This window comes from Hyalella azteca, unplaced genomic scaffold (genome assembly GCF_000764305.2).
Source record: "Hyalella azteca isolate HAZT.00-mixed unplaced genomic scaffold, Hazt_2.0.2 contig17357, whole genome shotgun sequence".
Lineage (NCBI taxonomy): Eukaryota > Metazoa > Arthropoda > Malacostraca > Amphipoda > Hyalellidae > Hyalella > Hyalella azteca.
In genome coordinates, this window is record NW_025947144.1 from 15082 (window position 1) to 37957 (window position 22876).

The 22876-nt window shown below is 39.1% G+C and overlaps 1 protein-coding gene across 1 annotated transcript; it reads left to right on the plus strand.

Moving 5' to 3' along the window:
• Positions 1-17137: 17137 nt before the first annotated feature.
• Positions 17138-21236, plus strand: LOC108672190 (the record flags this gene model as incomplete). The annotated part of the gene is given in 4 exon segments (XM_018159823.2): positions 17138-17726; positions 18569-18610; positions 19274-20500; positions 20899-21236. Coding segments are annotated over 2 exon segments (1550 nt in total), but the record flags the coding sequence as incomplete, so codon positions are not given.
• Positions 21237-22876: the final 1640 nt, after the last annotated feature.

The following is a 22876-nucleotide window of genomic DNA, read 5'->3' on the forward strand; positions in this document are numbered from 1 at the left end:
TTTGCTTGCTGATCCAAATAAGAATGTCTTGAATGTTTATGAAAAGTCACTAACGATCTGTTTTTTTTTTTTAGTTTTATGCTGATTTTAGAGGAAATGTTAACAAATATTTATTTTAATGCAAAATCTCGAAAGAATTTGGTATGTAAACAATCGAGTAGACCTTTTGCGTCCAAGGAAAAAATATAAGACAAAGGAAATCAGTTTAACAGAATATACCGGCTTCATTGCAATTTAATTCAATGAGAACCGCTGAATTGTTCCTTGAATGCTGGTGTGTTCTTATGCGCACTCACGGTTGCACGAGACTGGCTTGTATTTGTGCGCGTTGCGTGCACTCTACCTCGGTAATTGAACTAAATTTTCTGTAGCTCGACAAACTCAACTCACAAGTCGAGTCCTTGCTCGCGTGTTGCAGCTGCATTTGCTTGATTGGTTATGTAGTGGTTGTGTGTATTTATATACTTGCGTGGAGCTCACTAGAGCACCATAGATCTCTACTTGTGTCACGTTGCCAGGTTGCAATTGCTAGTGCCGTCGGGATCGCTTAGCTTTTCTTGCCTTCTTGTTCATTTTCATTATTAGAACGTTCTTTACTTACTCGGTTGTTTATATTCTTGTGACGTTTATTACAACAATACAACTTGTAATTTTTACTTATGAGTTTTACAGCCCCTATCACTGTCTGATGGTTTTCTAGGCAGTTTATTAAGAACAATCAGTACGCTGTTGGCCCGACAAGAGTGTAGTCTCTGGCTCATCTCTCCTGCGCCTCGCCCCGCCCCCAGCACAGGCTGTGGGTATCCTCTGTCCCTGCCTCCTACCGCGCTGTACATAACAGCCATACATAGCTGTGCATGCTGTACACAACAGCCATAGTTGTGTTATGTCTTGCTGTACACAACAGCCATAGCTGTGTCATGTCTTGCTGTGCACAACAGCCATAGCTGTGTCTTGCCATGATATACACTACATGTATTACTTTGCCATGTCACACTGTACTCCATATTCATAGCTGTGTCATGCAGCGCTATAATTTAACTACAGCCAATTACGTGCCATGATATGAAGTAGACTTTGTATAGTGTACATCATTCATGTACTTCATATCATGGCTGTGCTAAGCAGGGCCATCTTTTTTCATGATGTGCTGTACATTACAGTGTGCAGCACATTTATGGCTGTACTATGGTGTGTTGCACATAACAGCCATTGCTGTAGCATTAAGTTTGGAGAAGATCCGGTCGAAGGACCTGTTTTTGGATCTTCTGTGAACAAGTCACGAAAAGTACAAGAATCGGCGACAGGCCTCATCAGGCCAACTCTTCAGCGCCGACATCACTATGATATAATATGTTATGTCATGTTATGTCATGTTATGTCATCTTATGTTATGTCATGTTGTCATGTTATGTTATGTCATGTTATGTTATGTCATGTTATGTTATGTCATGTTATGTTATGTCATGTTATGTATTATGCCATGTTAGCAGGACTGAGAGCCTCACTCGTCCTCATGAATGAACTGACGCATGTTTTTGCTGCTCCTTTGCCATCTTGAGCGTTCTTGTCATGCCATTTTCTCCGACTATTGTGAACCCATTCTTATACGCCTCGGCTATTTATATTCATAATGAATTTGAAACCAGAATGTATTATGTATTTCATCCTACGTTCAGGAAACACATCACTTTCTCACATCACTTTCTTATGATTTATTTGTATTTTGTATTCGAGAAAATATTAAATTATGAGAACTCTTTAATTGTGAAGATTTTGATTCCTCGTTCGTAGGATACGCTCTCTTTTTCAACGCGAAAAATAAAAATAAATGGTCGATAATATAAATTATTACAAAAAAATATAAGTTTATTTTTCGGCAGGTACACATCTTGCTTTAGACTTGCTTGATCCTCCCTTCCACATGTGTGATCGTGTCTGGCGCTGTCTGGTGGCGTCACACACTTGTGTTACTGAGACGCTCCTTGTATGCGTGTACATCGTTGTGTGTATGTGTGTGTGTGTGTATGTGTGTGTGTGTGTGTGTGTCGTGTTGGTGGCCAGCTTTTCACAGTTACTGCCGTGACTCATGCTGGCTGAGCGTGCATGACTTCTTTAGCGTTGCTCGTGTACAGGCAACAACAGTGTTGGGTTGAAGCGTTTTTTGTGGCGTGAGCATCGTACTCCTCGCACCATATCAGCGAGGGAAGGGGACGTGCGGCTGACAGGTTACCCTCTTGTGTCTTACGAACTCAAGCTCTGCCCCTCAAGCTCTGCCCCTCAAGCTCTGCCCCTCCTCAGACTCTGCCCCTATGAACTGATTCCTTCATTTGGGATAAATGACCGGTTGTAGGAGAGGACATTTGGGATAAAGGACCGGTTGTAAGAGAGGATTTTGGTCTCCTCGCCGAGTCATGAACATGAATGAACTGATTGGTTGCCGCGAGAGTATTGTTGATACACCACTGAAGTATTCGGCTTTGCCCGCGCTAATATCAAGTGTGTATATACTTTTTCATACGATGCATATATAATGATGAAGATGTGCTGTTACAGCGAGAATAAACTCAATATGGGAATAGATTTGTCATCTTTGAAAAATGTGGGCGGAAGGCATCAATCTTTTCAGCCATTGGATGGAACCCAACACCAATAAGCAGAAAATTTAAAATCTGTGACAAAATCTGGTTTGGATGTAAGCAAAAAATTGTTTGTGAAATGACGCTGCTTTGCTGTATAATATTTTTATGCTAACAAGTTTAATTTTATTTAATTTACCCATGCCAGAATACTCCACTGTGATAATTTGTAACATGTAAATATCGGAATCCGGAAGTTATTGTATATAGCATTTTCATTGAATTGAATTATTGCAACCTATGTCGTTTTACTCGAAATATGCAGATGTATGCATTTAACTTGAAAGTGTGAACATGCGAAGTTCGGAATCCAAAAGTTACGGTATAGCATTTTTATTGAATTTAATTATTGCAACCTATAAATGCCGATGTATGCATTTAACTTGAATGTGTGAACATGCGAAGTTCGGAATCCAAAAGTTACGGTATAGTATTTTTATTAAATTTAATTATTGCAACCTATGCCGATGTATGCATTTAACTTGGAGGTGTGATCATGCGAAGTGTGCTTGTGCCGCAGAATGTCATGCGGGTGTGTACGCTGCTCAAGCGCTTGTTACTTAACACCAATTGCCACTACTTGAAGGTTACGCTTATCAGCGAGGAATAGAAGCGTCTTCATCGTCGACCTTCAGAACTTGTGAGGACTTGTGATCTTTGACAAGTTGGGATTAACTGTGCATGCGTGCAGTAGAGATAGACTTTAACCCGTGACATCTCGATCGCTGTGTTTTTGGTTAGTGGTTTGTAAGTGTGTTATTTTATTGCAGCGAGACGTATCCTGTTTATTGTTTTGCTTCTAAGATTCAGATATTCCATTTTCATTACTCTCTACCATACAAGTCTATTACATCTAAAATTCCATGATTGTGTGGTTGATTTGAACTACACTACATTCAAGGTCCGTGATGATCCGGTCAGTCAGCTTTCAATGTAGGTCTTCGGAGCGTGCATTCGCTTCCGTTACTCTATACGGCGAATGCACGACAGTTTCGACCAGCGTGCTTGCTGTTCACATGCGCTTGTGAGTCATTTCCTTCCTTGCCATCTATCGAGCTGCTGCTTATGATTGCTCTAGTGGAGTGATATCAACTGCTTGTAAGACACAGGATTTCATCATGAAAAGTTATTTATGTGCCCGTGGCTGCATAAGCGAGCTGTCATTTGCAGTTGTATTAGCCAATATTTTATATACATCCAAGAGTCGCCTCTGATTGCTGATATACATTCAAATTTTAATACTGATATACTTCTTTTGTATCTCCTTGTTATGGCGTGTCGTACAAGACTTAGTTGAGTTAAGTGGAAGTTCATTTAATGATTTCATTTAATAATTTAATTTCATTTAATAATGATTTAATGATTTCATTTTAATGATGTTTACTCAGGTCGAATACAGTTAGGCGAAAATTAAGTTATTTTTACGCTGTAACTTCGGCTGATGGTACTCGGGCTGCAACATCATTGTTCACCAATGCCTCAACCCTGCCTCACCCAAAACTATTAATATATACGCTCATGTGACCACACGCTGCTTCCATTCACTGTTCACTTCGTACTCGTTTGTAGTATGAATAGCAAGGCACGTGATCAGACACTGGTCCTGAACAGCCTTTTCTCAATGGAACCGGATAGAATACTTCAAATGTGTATTTTATATTAACCAACTCAAATCTATCGTTTCTTTATAATTATTGATTGAACTCAATAAATATTATTAAACGTAGTTACTGAATTTGTTCTGCAAAAACTATCGTAAAGTTCATTACGCTTCATAAAATTAATGGTATACATATTTATCTCTCATTTGGCAACTTTTAAATGATCGTTTTATTTCTATATCATGAATACCTATAGGAAATTAACCCATCGTATCTTAATGCTTTTCTATTTTTTCTCCTGTACTGCTACGCGTTCCTTGAGCTAGTGCAACAAACCCTGTTACTGATCAAGAGCTGCAAATATAGAGAAAATTACGAGGCAGAATCCGGCACAGGATGTCACTCGTTACTGTGAGCGTGATGGCATCATACGAGTAGCTGATAACATCATACGAGTAGCGTGATAACATCATACGAGTAGCGTGATAACATCATACGAGTAGCGTGATAACATCATACGAGTAGCGTGATGGCATCATACGCGTAGCGTGATAACATCATACGAGTAGCGTGATAACATCATACGAGTAGCGTGATAACATCATACGAGTAGCGTGAAAACATCATACGAGTAGCGTGAAAACATCATACGAGTAGCGTGATAACATCATACGAGTAGCGTGATAACATCATACGAGTAGCGTGATAACGATCTCCTATCTTTCCCTTAACTGACTGCTCGTTCCCTGGTCAAATTATCGAGCGGCATTTGTTGTTCCATCTCGCGAACAACGTACAACAACGTTCCATCTCGCGAACAACGGCTTGCTTGATTCAAGCCAGCCAAAAATCAGTCAATTTCGTTCATGTTTTGATCTCAGGAACGCCTATTAATTGACTTGGAAAGTTTTTTTTCACAATTGAATAACTCAAAGTTTTGCAGCTATTCAGTTTTATCGAAACTGAATTATAATATTAAATATCTATCTTGTGCAGTAGCCAATGTTCGCATCTCTGCTGTGCGTCTCGCTTTACTTTGCATGGATCAGGGATTTGTTCATAGCTACGTTCATTGTAAACACATGGCGTAATATTGTTAGCTTTGATCGTTCTCGTTTTGTTTTCATATCTTATATTCTATTGAGTTATCTTGTCTGTTACGGGTGTTTCATTTTAGGAAAGTTATGTAATATCTGTTTCCCATCAGCGCAATGGCCTGTGTAGCTGCAACGCACAATGTCAACTATAGTAATTTTTTGCGAAAAAAAAACTCTACTATCGTCTAGAGTAGACTCTAGAGGCTTTTCAAATTATCTATTGTTATTGGAAGAATAATTTTGGAGCACAATGAAAATGTTTACCTCATTCGAAATCTTTTGTTAATTTACTTTGTCTGTATTATGAAACCTATTTCATTTTTCAATCCAAATGGCCTTATCCGTGGCAACTTAGTGATATGTTACTGCAAGTGAGGTAGCCATGCATCTCATATGGCGCTCTGAGGGAAGCTATGAATCATGAGGGTGAATGGCATGCGGGCGCTGCCGATCTCTCCTGCCCTTGTGTTGTTCTAGTTTTGTTATTCATATCAAAGGTTATTCATACCAAAGCCTTGATATTCATACCAAAAGGTAATTTCTACCAAAGGTTATTCATACCAAAGGTTATTCATACCAAAGATTATTCATAACAAAGGTTATTCATAGCAAAGGTTTTTCATACCAAATGTTTTTCATACCAAAAGTTATTCATACCAAAGGTTATTCATAACAAAGGTTATTCATACAAAGGTTTTTCATACCAAAGGTTATTCATACCAAAGGTTATTCATACCAATGGTTATTCATACCAAAGGTTATTCATACCAAAGGTTATTCATACCGAAGGTTATTCATACCAAATGTTATTCATGTACCAAAAGGTTATTCATACCAAAAGGTTATTCATACCAAATGTTATTCATACTATAAGGTAATTCATATAAAAAATTTATTCATACCAAAGGTCATTCATACCAAAGGTTATTAGTACCAAAGGTTATTCATACCAAAAGGTTATTCATACCAAACGGTAATTCATATAAAAAATTTATTCATACCAAAGGTCATTCATACCAAAGGTTATTAGTACCAAATGTTATTCATACCAAACGGTAATTCATATAAAAAATTTATTCATACCAAAGGTCATTCATACCAAAGGTTATTAGTACCAAATGTTATTCATACCAAACGGTAATTCATATAAAAAATTTATTCATACCAAAGGTTATTCATACCAATGGTTATTCATACCAAAAGCGTTTATGATGTCACGATCGGCTACGTGTTTACAAAGAGTTTGGGGGTTTTGTAATATTTAATTTTAACCACAATCTCGACATTCGTATAAAAACCTGTGAAGTTTCTACCTACATTCTTACTGGCGGTTGGTCTCGTCAAACTTCCTCTTAATCAAAAAATGCATTAAAGTATTATTCGATATGAATGTGCAGGTAAATGAAAAATTTGGGAATTTATTTCAAATAAAAATCCCTCCATCAAAAAGGTGCAGTATTAATAATGGTTAACTCAAAAAATTATGCAACTGTTGCGATCATCATACCGGCTTCCCGGTGGTTCGGCGGGACTAAATGAGCGTCGAAATGAAATTGAACGGCTATTAACGGCTACATCGCAGCTTAAAATTGTCGCAAAAGCACTTTGTAATAGTTTTGGATTCACCAACACCAGCTCTTATTTTGTATTTAACTCGTGATCCTACATTCGATCCCTCCCAAAAGGCCCTTTCCTCGTGATTTCCTTAGCGATTATTGGATTATATTATTACAAATTATAATACTGTATAATTATTTGGCATTACACTCTCCATTATACCGGTGCTTTTTATAAATATTATCCAAATCTCTATTCCACTCTGCGGCACGAAACGGAGTTAGAATTTCTCTAGAGCATTACTGCTGAGATTCGGCTTATTAACGTTGCTTCATTTTCACCCTTTGATCCAGTATAATGTTTTATTTCGTGTCTGCCTCTGCCGTGAATCTCTTTGTCGCAGCTTATTTTTCTGCTCCTTTATCATTATAAGTCCTTCGTGCTACCTCTCATTATAGTCGTGTAATTAAGTTTAATTGGCCACTGATGATTATTGATTGAAATTGGGGCGTCTGCGACTAAAGGAACTCTAGTCGTATTCTACAGACCCGCAACTCTCCCAGCAGAATCAACGGCCTAATTCATCCACCACGTTTGGTCTTTCTTTATGAAGCAATAAGTAACATATCTGATTATGATGCATCTACTGGATGTTTTTGATGCTATTTTTATAGTCATATAGTTTTTTGCTATTGTGATCATACAAGATTGTATTTTTGTAGTAGATGGTAATTTTTTAATTTTACATGAATATTCCTGCATCATATGTTCATTTCCTTTCAATTAATCATTACAATTGAGATCCTTTTTATTAAAACACTTGGTGGATTCTTCTCTTGTTAATATTCTATGTTGAATTTCAACGATATAAATTCTGTAAATTTTTCTCAAATTTCCAAAGATTTTTTTATGACCAGCACTTGCATCGTACATATGTTGCAAACCACCGAATAAATTCCAAAATCTTTCATCGTTGCTTTTGAAAAATTGCATCTTCATCTTCTCCACTGTGCATGGTCGTTCTGCGGAAGTTCGAATTAAATTAAAAAATGCATTTGCAGCAAAGGCGAACGGTTTACACTATCAAACACCAGCAGTCTGACCGTTATTCTATCCGTATATAGTCGGGATCACCTCATGATATGATAAATCAAAGTCATTAAGCCAGGAGAGTTTTGTTGCCTTCCTTCACGATCTGAAAGACTCGATTATGAAAGGGATTAGCTGCATTCGATCTTTCTTCTTCACGTCCAGAGTAAATCCTATGTCGTATTTTGTTCGTCCTATTTTGAAAGAAATTTGGTATTATTTTCTCGATCTCTGATGACATGCGTCCCTAACTTGACTCTTTTTATTGGTATTATTTTTTATGTTCACTGCCGTTTTTAATTGAAATATAGCGAGTAAGATTTCCCTTGATGTTCATGGTTTCTCTGAGTTGGCTTATTATGACATTTGGCTTGTGTGAATTGATTTTTTAATGATGAGTCCATATCCAGAATCATTTGATCTCTCACGCTGTCATGCTTCCTGAAATCGAACTTGGCTTTAAAATTATTTTATTCGACAAAAGTTGCCAGCGGGGACATGAGCGTGGCTATGCATCAGGTTGCAGCGCTCAATACAAACTTTTGCGCCGTCTGGAGCAAAGGCGTCAAGATGACCGAGTAATGCCCGCTGAAGCCATACACTCCAGACGCCTTTACTTGCTGTCTCTTCCGCATGTGCATGCTTTAGCTCGCTCAATGTTTCTGTGGTATCCGGTCGACTTTGAACATTTGCTCGCAGCTCAAAGTTAAACAAGTTGTTCTGATGATCAATGTTCTGACACGACATGTATATCTGTACACTTCCTTCCAATTAAAGTTTTTGTCTTACCTTATTTTTCATGTCTGTTGAGCCATCAGTTGTTTCCTGTAATCTTGTTTCTTAATCACAGCGACTTAATTTCTTATGATGAATCGAAGCGATGCCTCCTCATTATTCCCTGCAGCACACTCTTAATTTAACTATTACTATTTACTTGCAGTGAGCCAGCCACACGTCATGATCATGCAAACTTCACTCTGAAGTTCTTAATTGTATATTTTGCAAGTATTCCTTCCATACGATATATCCTCATTGTTCACGGCGCGTTCACTATCCCATATCCCTTTAATGTCTGCCAGTGTCCGTAATCCACATATTCTACCTAATATCAATTTGTATTGAACTGCTCGTTGGTAGCGGCAACGCGTCGTCTTTTGAGCCACCGGACGCAAAGTTTATCAATCGCTACGGACCATAATAACGGGACTGCGTTGCCGCATCGCAGTGCATACGTACGTGTGTGGGCTCTGCATAACCGAGCTGGCTTCTAAGGACTCGGGCCTGATGCCTCACATATTAACCCCTTCGGAAACCCATCAGCCAGTCAATATTAAAGGCCATTTTGTTCTACGATAAACGACAAAGAAATCGTAATTTATCTTTCCCTAATATATCTTGCGTAACCGTCTGCCGCCGTATGTCACTCTCCGGGAACATAACTTTCAACTTAAATAATTATACGTAAACTACTGAGTGTAGCAACCTGAGGATGTTTGTACGCAACAGAGAATATTTTAAAGTTGTCGTACGTGGCGCTCGCTGGAACGTATCCTTTCGCTCGTTTTTCGCTCGCTAGAACGTATCCTTTTTGGGAAGTAGGCGCGTGACAATATTGCTCCGGTTACTCATGTCAGGCGGTAGAGGGTTATCCACGGGTTTGTTTGAGACTGGATCGCATTTGCTTATCTTGCTGGGTAGCCCGGTACACGTCAGGGTTTTCAAGTTCTACGTCCCTTCTAATGATAATTACGCTCTAACTTTGATATGCACTGTTTTAATTTGAACACAAATCCCCGATTCTAGAATTATATTAGTTGATTTAAATAGGTTAGGAGGAATTGACCTCTGCGGAAGCATTTATTTAAGAATATTTTTCGTGCTTTAGGTTCATTTAAGGTTTATCTTTCGATGCCCTCAAAGTGACCATTTTATCTGTCAATTGTTTTTTTTTCACCTAATATCTCGTTTTTATTCTAATTTATTCATTCCCATTCTCTCATTCAACATCCATGCTTGAATGATAAGTAAAATAAAGATAAATTATTTGCGTTCTCGTTGTGCGCACGAGTGCTCAAACGAATTGACCAAAATTTTTTTGTTCATAATTGTAACAGTTTTTTTTTAGAAAATGTCAACATTAATTTCAAATTTTTGTTCGTCGCTAGAATTACCGTTTGAATAAACACCAACTAGTGGTTGTAGTCAAGTCAATTTTATTAGTGATCATGTTGCAGCGTGTTCATAGATTTTGCTGATTACTAATGAACGTTACCTTGAAGTTTGGTAAATCAAAAACTGATTAACCATACTCAATGTGTGCCGCGAGGATGTAAGCCACTGTGCCGCATTTGGTTCAGGCTTGAAATAGCCTGAGTTGCCCTTCCCTTTATCTTTTCCTAGTGCGCCTGTAAATCTCATCGCGAACCCCTCTGTGATGAGAGAACTCTTTCTCGATCCTGCAACGGCCCTCTCAGTAGCTTGTCTTTGAACTCAGGTCTCGCTCTTGTAGGACGAACAAGCAATATTCTCACGATTAATGCGATAATGGGGAAATGAAAATAACGCAGGAAGGAGGCTGAAAGGAATTCAATTTAAAAAAATTCAGCAATTTGTTTTTACTTGATTTATAATCATCGCTTGCAACTAACCATACTGTGTTTCAAATAATCAGTTTCAATTTTCACTGACCACATAGTTACAGCTCATTATTTGATGAAATAAAGCTTTTTATCACTTTATTACTACTAAATTTATAGCCTCTTCTTGAATTGCTGCTTAAACCCGTCTGTCTCTGACTACACTTCATTCCTCAAATCCATCTCCCCGAATCTCGTCTCCAGCCCCATGCACTAAATCCGTCATCGATTTAGTATGCTCATCTCGTCTGCTCGTCTCGTCTGCTTGTCTCTTCCCCTCGTCCCTTCCCCTCGCTAGACTACCTCAAAATTAGCCCTGATCTCCATTACGCTCCCCTCACTACGGCAGGTGCCGCATCACAGGTGAACCCTGAGCACCGTGAGGACACTCGCTTTTTTGTCCTCTTTATGAAGGCAGGATATTCTTAACTCTGAGTGCTTGTATAAAAAAATGACAAGTGAAGTCAAGACTTATATGATGTTAATGAACGTCCACGCTTTAATATGAAGGCTGGATATTCTTAACTCTGAGTGCTTGTAGAAAAAAATGACAAGTGAAGCCAAGACTTATATGATGTTAATGAACGTCCACGCTTTAATATGAAGGCTGGATATTCTTGACTTTGAGTGCTTGTATAAAAAAATGACAAGTGAAGTCAAGACTTATATGATGTGAATGAACGTACGCGCTTTAATATGAAGGCTGGATATTCTCAACTCTGAGTGCTTGTAGAAAAAATGACAAGTGAATTCCAGACTTGAATGATGTGAATGAACGTCCACGCTTTAATATGAATGCTGGATATTTTTAACTCTGAGTGCTTGTAAAAAAATGACAAGTGAAGACAAGCCTAGCTTATATGATGTTAATGAACGTCCACGCTTTAATATGAAGGCAGGATATCCTTAATTCTGAGTGCTTGTAGAAAAAATCACAAGTGAAGTCAAGACTTATTTGATGTGAATGCAACGTCCCCGTTTTAATTTGCATGCCATTTTAACGATGATGTTTTATTTATTTTCTGTTGCAAAGGATGTTAAATTGAAATCTATATCATTAATGCTTGTATGTCATTCAGTAGATATTGATTATGTGAATGAAGATCTTCAGATCTAAGAGCGTTTTTTATTTCTAATATAGTTTGATCTAAAATCATAACCATGATTTATACCAATAAGCTTCGAGTAATATTCGTTCGCAATTTCAAGAGCGTATCTAATTTAGCTTGTCACTTACATTACTTTTCCCGTTCGTTATTTCTTGGGCCATTTTATCCCTATCACCTAAACCAGCTTAAAATTTACGATCTTCTATATGCTTGCCAAGCCTTCATTTATAATCCCTTCGTTTCATTAATTGTATCTGCCCGCCAAACCTTTGTTTAATATGTCACTTAATACGCGTAGAGTTGACGAAAACGAAAAAATTTTTAGCGTATATTTTTACCAGAAAGCGTGTATTTTAGTCGCTCTACTGTCGCTTCGGCATCGTTATGTGCGATCCAGTGCTTTCTTCTGCTGAACATCATGCTAATTTTATGGTTATTTTTGTTGCTAATACTTTTCTTGGATCGTACTAAGACTTGATAACCTCGCAAGGTTTTTTCAAGCATGATTTACTTGACTTCTATGTCGAATCGGTGCTGAAATGTTCTCATTCTGAATCATTTTTGGCTTCTCAACGCATATGGTTCCATGGACAGTTTTGCACCAAAGAAGACACCTGAAACATCTTGGACTAAAATATTGGTCGAAGATTCCCTATTGTTCTTAACCTTTCCAAATATCAATGCAGAACACCAGCTAGGGCGTCTCGCCTGCCATGTCCATTGTCTCAGTTGGCGTTATGTTCGGTGAAGAGCTTTATGGAGCGTCCTGGGTTCTCATACGGCATATAATATGAGGTTGGGTGCTCGCGCCTGACGTTCAGCCCATACAGAAGAGCAATTATCAGAATAAGAGACTCGAGCTTAGCAACGGCTTGGTTAGAGGACCTCAGTCACTTCTTTCTTATGTTCGTTCTGCTGATTTTCTGACAAGGAGTCAGACAGGTGTCATTATTATTTACCATGTTAACGCCGCTAACTTGAAGCTTCTTCGTTTTAATCTTGAACTTTGTATTCGTGGGGTCTTTTGAATAATAAATTATAGTTATTTAAATCTATTTCTGTTGGTATTTAATTTCTAGTATAAACCAGTAGATCGCCGATTTCCTTCATAGGTGGAGAGGTTAACAATACCTTTCATTTCGATATAGGCCAATCAGTTTAAGAAGAGATTTTGTTATCTCTCTATCTCAACGCACAGATGAACATGCAACACTATCATTTTCTGTGTTGTAATCGACCTCAAATGAAATCATAGTAAAAATTGAAATCCATGTGATTATTGGAATCTTATAAGACGCTGTGTTTTTTCCTTCTTCAGATTGCTTTATTTTACTCTGTTGTGATACAATTAATGTTTTTTAATACTTAAAATGAGAAATCAGCCCAGTAAATTAATTTCTGTTTTTACTGGTTATATTCGAATAACAAAAGTAATCAAGGGACGCGCCTTTGATTTCTTATTTAGTCTCCCTTCCTGATTGTTTTTCCGAGTCGAGAGAATTGACCCACCGCAAGAAACAGAACCTCGAAAGCAGTTTATTTCCTTTTTAGATCTTCCTCAAAGTATTAGATCTGCTCTGAAGACGGCCAACGGGAATTTTTGATGGCCGCATATAAAATAATGATGAAATTCCCTTAGACAAAAGAAACCTTCAGTGCAATAACAATAATGTTCCTTTTTACATTCATTGATACGATTGTTACCAATTTTACGTGGGCTACGAGCCATTGGAAATATGTAGCATTTATATCCATAGCTTGTTGCTCACTTGCTTAGCAAGAACGTCGGTGTATAAAATTTATATAATTAAAACATACCTACAAACAAAGAACCTCATCACTTTTTAGGTAGTTGAATGTGTTGTCCCCAAACGTTGAGTTTAGAATTCTTATAAGTTTGCGTTTATGTCGTATTCATTTCCTGGTTCTTACGCTTGAACGTTTCGCAAGCTTCCTAAGGTCACCGCTTCCTTTCCGTAAGCGACCTTTGCCTCGTCATGTCGTCCAAATTACCAAACACAATTTCCGTCGCAATTGATCCTTAATTCACTGCAAAAAAAAATGAATCCTAGCAGCCTTGGCTTCAGACATGAAACGCAAATTATTCTTACAAAATTGATCTTCCGTTGTGGAAAAAACTTTGAGGTATGAGCTTATAAAATGAATTCGAAGGCAAGAAAACTAGAATTAAACCATGCTGAAATAATTTTTTTATTGAAAAGTCGCAAGATGGTAGAAATTGTTATCAACTCCAGGAAATTGCTCTGTGCTGCTGAATAAATTGCAGTAGCGGTTCCTCTTCAACGTGCGTGAAGAGGCAAAATAGCCGCATTTCGCTCCCGCGTCTGCCCAACCCGTAAGCTCTGAAGAATTAAACACGGTTTCAACGCGGACGTTGAAAGCAAATGCTCGATGAGGTGAAAGGTCATCAAAGACAAAGTTCAAAATTCGAGAATCGTAACGGAAAGTATTCCGAGTTGGTGCAAATTATTTATTGCTACAGATTTTGTGTAACGTGTGGTTTATATGAATAGAATCTTGTGAGGAAGCATGTATAAATTCAAAGTTATCGAAGATTATCGCTGTAGTGATTATTACAGACTATTTAGTCGGGACTTTAAGTGAAAATGAAACAGTCTCAAGCACCTCATCACCGCTTGCTCCGATTACACGAAGATAGGGTGACGTATACCTGCATGAAGTACTAAAAAATATAACTCAGTACTCACTGCAGTGAGTGACAGAGAGCGAATTTTCTCGTCGACGAAAACGTGAAGTCACGGACGGACAGACAGACGGACAGAAATGGCGAGCACAAAATGCATTTTTTCCATAAATGAGAAAATGCACTAAAAATGCTTCGGTGAATCGCTGAAGCAGTGCTGGTTCTTGGGGTTGGTCCGCACCCGCGCAGAGGTAAGTTGCCTGGGTCCCAAAGTAGTGGTCGCAGCCACAGCGCGTGAGTGCCACCGAGGTCTTTGGTAGTGCTGACGACATCCACTCTAGCGCGTGCCCACGTATGCGTCCAAGGTCCTGACCAGGCTCAGGCTAGACTTCGAATGTTGGCTCTACTCCATGAGATCAAATGAGGATGAAGGACTAAACATGTTCAAAAACTGCGTATCCCTAAAGCCTTGAACTTGATAGTCGCAGAAGATGACGATCGAGGTGAGGATTACCCGTAGTAGCTGAAGCACCTTGAAATTTGCTGCTACGTTGTCAAACAAGGAACTGGTGAAAATTCTTTAAAAAAGGGTGAAGTGAGGCAGCACGGGCGAGATTAGTTAGATATCAAATTTTCACGTTAAAACTCCTCAGGCATCACCCAAAATAAGGGGTGATGCATCATCATCCTCAGGCATCACCCAAACCTAAATCTTGTTTTTTTTTGTTTACGTTGTAAGAAAATTTAGTTTCTAAACGTTATCCTGGTGGTGGTGGTATATTATTCGGTCGTGGCTGACATGGACGTCGCCAATTCTTAAAACTTTTAGGCATATTTACTACATATTCTCGTCCATTATTTATATGTCCATTATTTATCTCGTCCATTAATAATAAAATTAACGTGTCCACATTTAGCTGTCGCTATTCCAGCAACTTTCACATTTGTTTAAATCTCATACGAGTTGTTTGGCTAAATTTCTTAGCTCCGATTAAAGCAGCAGAATGAATTCTGACGGATAGAGTTGAATTATTCCGGTCACAATTTGTCATCGTTTATCTTGGGCATCAGTGCATTGCGTCGCAATCATGGAGCTGGTAATGCGGTTGAAACTTGCTCTTATCTGATCAGTTGAAGGGAAATTCTCAGCTGCAAATAACAGGTCATGATCTCTAAGTTTGTCTTCTTGACGTTTTTGCTGCACGTCGGAAGAAGCCTGGCAATTGTTGGATATTCTTTTTTCATCTCTTTATCACCGAACTTAAATATTGGTTGTTATCGTTCTATTATTTACTTGTTATCCTGACGTTGACATTTTCTTCATGCTGTTGTTCATTATTATTATTAATCAATCGTCAATTGTCGTTTCAGTGGGAAATCTCTTCTCAAATAAAGGTAGCAATTTCAAATTGTTTTTTCTTTTCAATTTCGGTCTTTATTGCACGGTCGGTTAACACTCAAACTATTCGACAGCCTTCGGTTAACGGTATAAAGAAAAGTAATAATGACAGCGCATCTGTGGTTCATCTAACGACCGGCTGTGCGGTTGCCGTTAAGTGAAATTCCGCTCTCGTTCCGTTATTATAATGACTGATATATTGCGTGCCCGCTCCTTGTGCCCTTCATTAAAGCCATTCACTTCTGATGGGAGCTCATACTCCTAATTATTAGGTGCCGTCAGGTTGCGACTGCCACGCCCTTCAGCAAGAACCTAGCAGTGGTTGACTTGCTTGCGGCACACAAAACTTTTTTCGTACATCGCAATAACATAAATGAGTTTCAAGCCAGCTGTTATTAGGTACTTTAGAATGTAATTCAGCTCAGTTTCGTTATCAACCCCATTGGGGGATGGAACTTTTTAAACTGTTTATTTTAAAATTTGTACGACTATAATTCGTACCAAAGTCATTAAAATCATCATTAGGCAGTGTTTCAATAATATACAATTATTGTAATAAATCAAATGTCTTAATTCCACTCCAACTGTTAGCCGCCATGTGTGCCTAATGCGAGCTTTGATGGTGCAGCCTCGGCAATCACATTAAGGTCGCTTATAAATTTTGCGCCTAAAAAGCCTGCTCGCTAATGCCTTCATGTTCCTATTGACACTCCCCTCTATTGTATGCCATTTCCCTCGACCGGCATGTGTGCCCTCACGCCGCCTGTCGTATCGCCTTCTTTATTGACCTGGTGGCCCGCTACAATTGGCTCTTATTTGTTCGCACATCTGCACAGCCCGCAATTATACCGCTCGTGACCAGATTTTTCCTCCATTTTCATTTTTTTACATGTTTGATTCTCTTATAAATTATTATTAATTATTAATCACTTTTAATTTTTTAGTTACTATGCATTATATAATCTCTTCCATGTAAAACTAAATTTCATGTTTTGTCAGTTATCTTTATTTTATTTTGTTCATTTTCTTGCATAATTTAAGTTAATTACAGAATTAACAGTAACATTGTTCAAGTTAGTGATGCATTAATCATTTTTACAAATGCCTGAAGTCCGCCTCAATTTTCTCTTATCCGTGGCAACTAAATAATTTATCTGCTGCACACTGCTTAGTTCATTTTTGAATGTTTACTTTATATGCTTATATAGTTATTATAAACATAATGTTTATAATAACTAAAATATTAATAAAGTTGTCTGGTTTCAGGGTTTATGTGTTTATAATAAATATTTATGAACATAAAATGTCGATAATAACTAAAATATATTAATAACTTTGTCTGGTTTCAGGAGCACGGCAGCACATCAGGATCAGACCTCGACGAACCGCTCTCCAAGTGTCGTCGTTTGTCCGCCTCATCGTCAGAATCTCTGCACTCCACCTGGTCATCTCTCCGCCCTCAGAGCTCCACGGCGCTCTCCCGCAACGTTTCGGACTCGAGTGCGTCATCCCGCGAAGCTTCCCCCATCCGCAGTATAAGTGCCATATCTGAATTCGAGTCTCTGTTTTCACCGAATCCAGAGAAGCCCTGTCCAAGCCTTCAAGCCGAGAATCCTGCATCTGATATATCATCCCTGTGTGAGCGCGTTGCTGTAGACGAGGTTGACCGTAGCAGGCCGCTACACTCGCTTGCCAGATCCTGCAGGAAGCGATCGTCTGATTCTAGTCGTTCGAGGCGGTCCCCCAGTCGAGAAGATGGTCGGAGATCTGTACGTCGTCGCGCCGAGTCCATAGCCTCACGACGAAAGCCCCGGCGCAAGAAGCGGCGCCTTGCCAATGAGTTCAGGAGTGATGAAGACAGGCTCAGGAGCACCAGATGTGCACAATGGCAGGATGGCGAACTGAACATCTCTGAGACTGGGTCCTACATCGAGGTGAGCGGCGAGAATTCATAGCTTCATTATTGCAGTTAAGGTCTAACTTTGCATGTAAGAAAGAAATAGTCGTTTTTATATCGCTTTTTTTCTGTATCCCGGGCTCGATGGCGGATTAACTAGTTTTTCTGGTACATTTATTGAATTTCTCATTGGCACTAAAAAACGTTCTCGTCTTGCAGCGCCATCTTATTTCTTGAACAGCTAACGTTGCTGCTGCTCTTGAAGGAAGATCATTCTTTAGCTGGAAGTATTCTAACGGAAATTGATAAAATGGTCAAATTCAAGCCTTATACGTTATAAAAGATGCTCAAGTAAAACTGCATAACGCAGCAAACGTCTTTTATAGTTCTATGTAACTCCAAGAATCTTTTCAGGGCTTTCGGTCTTCATGTTCTTCTTTGCCTATTAGTTTTTGTGTACACAACCACGTTACCATATCGTTTACGTACACGAAATTCCAAATATTTTACTGGTTATTCCTATGACGAATTCGATTATAAAATACAAGTAGCATTCGTTCCTAGGTGGCACTATCTTAACCGCTTAGTGTCAAAATTAATCAGAGGTATATCGTTCAGGGATTGATTTCAGATGGTTAATAATAATACTGAAACTCGTGTAGAGCTTGTTCCTACATTCGAATCTAGTGTAACCCAGTATGGGACTTGGGCGGCTCGTGGTTATTAATCCTTAATTAATATTTGTGTAAAATATTCCTCGTGATTATAGTGGGACTTTTGGTTTCTCATCTTGTTATAGTATTTATTGAGGACGCACTGCATAGAATAAGGATCACAGCACTCGGGCACTAACTAAGTATTTTGTTGCACGAATTTCAGCAAGTGCACCTTCGCAGACTCAGACGCCGACGTTGTCTATTGGTGAGATGCACATTTTCAACTTTGGTGCATGATTAAATTTAAATAAATGTTGTTTTGTTCAAAAGTTGACTCACCTTCAAAGTTTTTTTTTCTGCGCCAACAGAATGTGTTTCGTTTGCGCGAATGTCGCTAAATGTTTTTCTTCTCGATTTGGAGCACGAAAATCGCATAAAAAATCATAAATAAGTTGTGCAGTTTTAAGAAACACTTGATATTAATTTCTTCTGTCGTTTGCATGACAATATTCGACGTTTCGCTTTGCTTTAACAGTAATTTATCGTGCATTTCATATTTTATTCTATGTTTGCTGTTAGTTGAACTCCTAGCGTTTTGCTTAAACGCCGTAATTTCTCAACATCGAAAAAACACTCGTCAGTTCACCATTGTACATATGTTTTGTCAATCTCCAATTTCTATCGTTTTTCGCAAACTTTTCATCATAAATGCTCGATTTTTTGTGTCGTTGAATTTTAGATATTATTTGGGCCTTTTTATTGTTTAATTAATTTCTCTACCTGTTATACGTAGTACCAATTTTTGCCACGATCGGTGCTTAATTCCATCTGATATTACATTATTCATGCGTAATAATTAATTTAGTAGCTGTTTAATTCTTGTCCATTATTTCTTCAATAGTTGTGTAATGAATATTTGTTTTAACAGGATGATTACGTCTGCATGAGTGACGGCGATGAACCGTGTCACGCGTCCAACTCTCCTGTAGCTCGGCTCTCGACACTGAAGGGACGGTTGACCAAGAATGCCTTACCAGAAACTCAGCGAAATCCGGTCGTCTTAACACAATTGCAGGAATCCGATCCGAAAGTTACGGCGTCGCCAAACTTACAGGGAAATTTAATTCCTGATAGTGAAGCGGGTCAAGGAATTGTTGTCGCTGATCAAGTTGCTGATATCGTTGAAATGACAATCGCACCGAGCAAGTCTGAAGCGAGGGAAGCAAGTAAAATAAACGGCAACGTAATGGAAAACCAAGAGGGGAAAAAAGAGGAGACCCATCTCCATCAGGGTTCACCAAATCGAGCAATTTACGAGTTCAAGCATCAAGACACCGATGTCGAAGATTCGCCAAAATTAGAGCGCAAAGGTGTTTGTAACCTGTCGAAGAATAATTTCAACACCATCGTGGAAGATGTTTCACCCGGCGCTGCATCAAAATCAGTTATGCGAGAGACTTCGAACTACAATTTGAACTTGTCGTCGTTGGGTCGAGTTGGTCGCAGGAGCTGGCAGCAACAACGCGAGGAGCCTGATGAGGAATACGATAGCGATGGGCTTCAGAAGATCATTGATTCGTCCATAATGGAACCTGACTGGCTGAAAGTCGAGTCTGATGGCCTCGAGGATCCAAGTTGCGAAGAAGGGAGTGATGAACCACCGGCTTTGGAGACGATGGACACTGGTAGCGAAGAGGGACCTCAGCAATCACGAACTTCTTTGGCGGCTCCCTCAAAGCTGGACAGTTCTATCCATCAGCTGGTCAACGCCGCTGAGAATTTAGTGAAAGCCACGCCTCTGCCTTCGCCCATTGTGTCTCCCAGGACGCCAATCTCGTTGAACCTTGGTGGATCTCGCTGCCGCGTGCCACCAAGCAATCTTGGTCCGCTATCTTTTGAAGTTACTTCGCCCAGGTCAGTTAAGCATGAACGCGTGCAAAGTTGGCTGGCCACTCAACCCTGCGCCCCGGCGCTCCTGGACTCGTGTGATGCCTCAGGAGAAATGACGACGGGCGAGAGTGAAGGAGACTCATCGTGTGAATCCGGTGACTTTACGCTCACCTCTCACATGGCAAAGGATTTGCCCCAGTCGGTCGTCACCACTCCTGTCGTTGAACGTCCTGCCAATCTCACTCTTGGTTCGGAACCTACCAAGGTCAGTCTTTCCTATTTACTCAATCCTATCTTAAATTCAAGTACTGTGCTAATCATTAACCTTTTGACAAAAAATCTAAGGTTTCAAGCAAGTTTGCGGCAAATTTTTAAAAGCGCTTTTATTTATCAATTCTTTTCCTTTGCCCATGCATTCGAATTCAGTCTTTTCAATTGAGGAAACATGAGATGAATACTAAGTGTCTGTATCTATTTAAAATTCGATTACGGTGCTGTTTTTAAAACCTGTTCTACAATTTTCATGCCAAGATGATTCCACAAAATCATCCTTTTTTTCATCTTGATTATACCAGATTATACCTAGTTACTGAGAAATAATACGTACATACATCATCTTCTTGAATAGCCTAAATTCATAGACTATTTATCGGACATTTTCAGGCTGTATTGCGCAATCGTCGTCGACGTGCGGGCGAACGAAGAAGGCCATGGAGCGTCCTTGATAATGGATCTCGACAGACGGCACTGACCTCAACGCCTTCACCTCAAAAGCACAGCGGCGGGACAGTGGAAAAAACTCGGAAGCTGCTCACGGCTACACAGCGAAGTTCGTTCACCTCCTCAGACCCAACACTCGCGTCTTCCTCTGGCGAGACTATCTCGAGACCGGTAGAGCAGACCGCGTCTGGTTTGGTGTTGAATGCAGTGCCTGAAGGGAGTGTGCCCTCAGCGTCCATCGAACAGCGTGGTTGCGCGTCGGATTCCGCCCTGGATGCCTCTGGAGTAGTCGCTGGTGGCAGGTGAGAAACTTTAAACGCTTGAGGATATGACATTGTGCTTCAGGTTTTTGCTGCTGTAATATTTTGAACATTCGGCCAACATCATTATTCGGCCAGTGTGATATATAAATCATTTTATTTGCGAGAAGATAAAATCTGTTATGTAGTTGATTTAAATTAGTTTATTCTTTTACAGTTCAATCATTGCAATTAGATTTATTTAATTTAATTTCGAAGGATTCCTCGAACTAATTTTTCAATTATTAACTCATGACATTTTACGTATAACAGTTTGCAAAATCAGCTCCGCTCTACTGAAATTTTCTAGAAAATATTCCTCTAGACCAGTGGTTTCCAAACTTTATCAGGCTGGCGCCCCCTTAGGCTCCCCAGTGAATTTCTAGCGTCCCCCCCTACAGACACATTAAAAACAAACGCCTCTTTATTGATATTTAGTACTTTAGTACTCTGCAATTTTAAAAGTGGAATGTTGGACACAAATGTGTATTTCACAGATATAACCCCAGTAAACCAATATATTTTTAGCAGTTTTAACTGTTTCAGCACTAGAAACCCAGGACGTCTCTTGACAGATTTACGGCCGTACTCGTGGCCGGTTTCACGGCCCATCTCCAAATTAAATTTATCAAAGAAAATCTCCCAAACTAATGTACGCAGCTCTATGAAACTTGGAACACGTATTCATTAGGACCTAACGTGGATGTTTAGCTCCTGAAAATTTTTTAATTTCACCTTCATTCGTAAGTTACATGGCGGTACGGGCCGAAATTCGCAGTGATCAAATAATTTCTTCAAAATACTGAGCAGATTCGAACGAAATTTTGAATAAACATTTCTAACTACCAAACGGTGATGTTTAATTCGTGAAAAAAATTTCTATTTTCTTCCGTTTCGTGCGATTTTATTTTTATTTCACAGTCATTCGTGATTTCCGGCCCGTATCGCCGAATTGGTCGCTTAAATTCGCGGTGATTAAGAAATTTTGTCTAAACTTAGGAACAGATTTGAACGAAACTTAATATATAAATACCTAACCTCAGCAACGGTAACGTATAGCTAATGACAATTTTTGTCTATTTTGCCTTCGTATATTTCGTATATTTATAAACGTATATTTCGTTTATATTTCGTTTTTGTCTTCGTTTTGCCTTCGGATATACGGAGAAACGACCGGCATTTCGACCGGTTTTCCCAAGAGCCGTATACGTATAGCCGTATAACTCACAAACGAAGGCTAAATTGAAAAAATTGTCACGAGCTAAACATCACCGTTGCTGAGGTTATGTATTTACATACTAAGTTTCGTTCAAATTTGTTCAGCAGTCCAGAAGAAATTTCTTGATTACTGCGAATTCATGCACTTTTTGCTGTTTAAATCACGAATGAAGGTGAAGCGGCCAAAATCGAAAAAATTTTCGCGAGCTAAGCATCGCCATTCGGTAGTTAGGTATGTTTAATCAAAATTTCGTTCGAATCTGTTCAGCAGTTAGGAATAAATTCCTTGATCACTGCGAATTTCGGCCTGTACCGCCATATAACCAACGAATGAAGGCTAAATTCCAAAAATTTTCATCACCGTTAGGTCCTATTGAATGCGTTTAAAAGGTTTCATCGAGTTA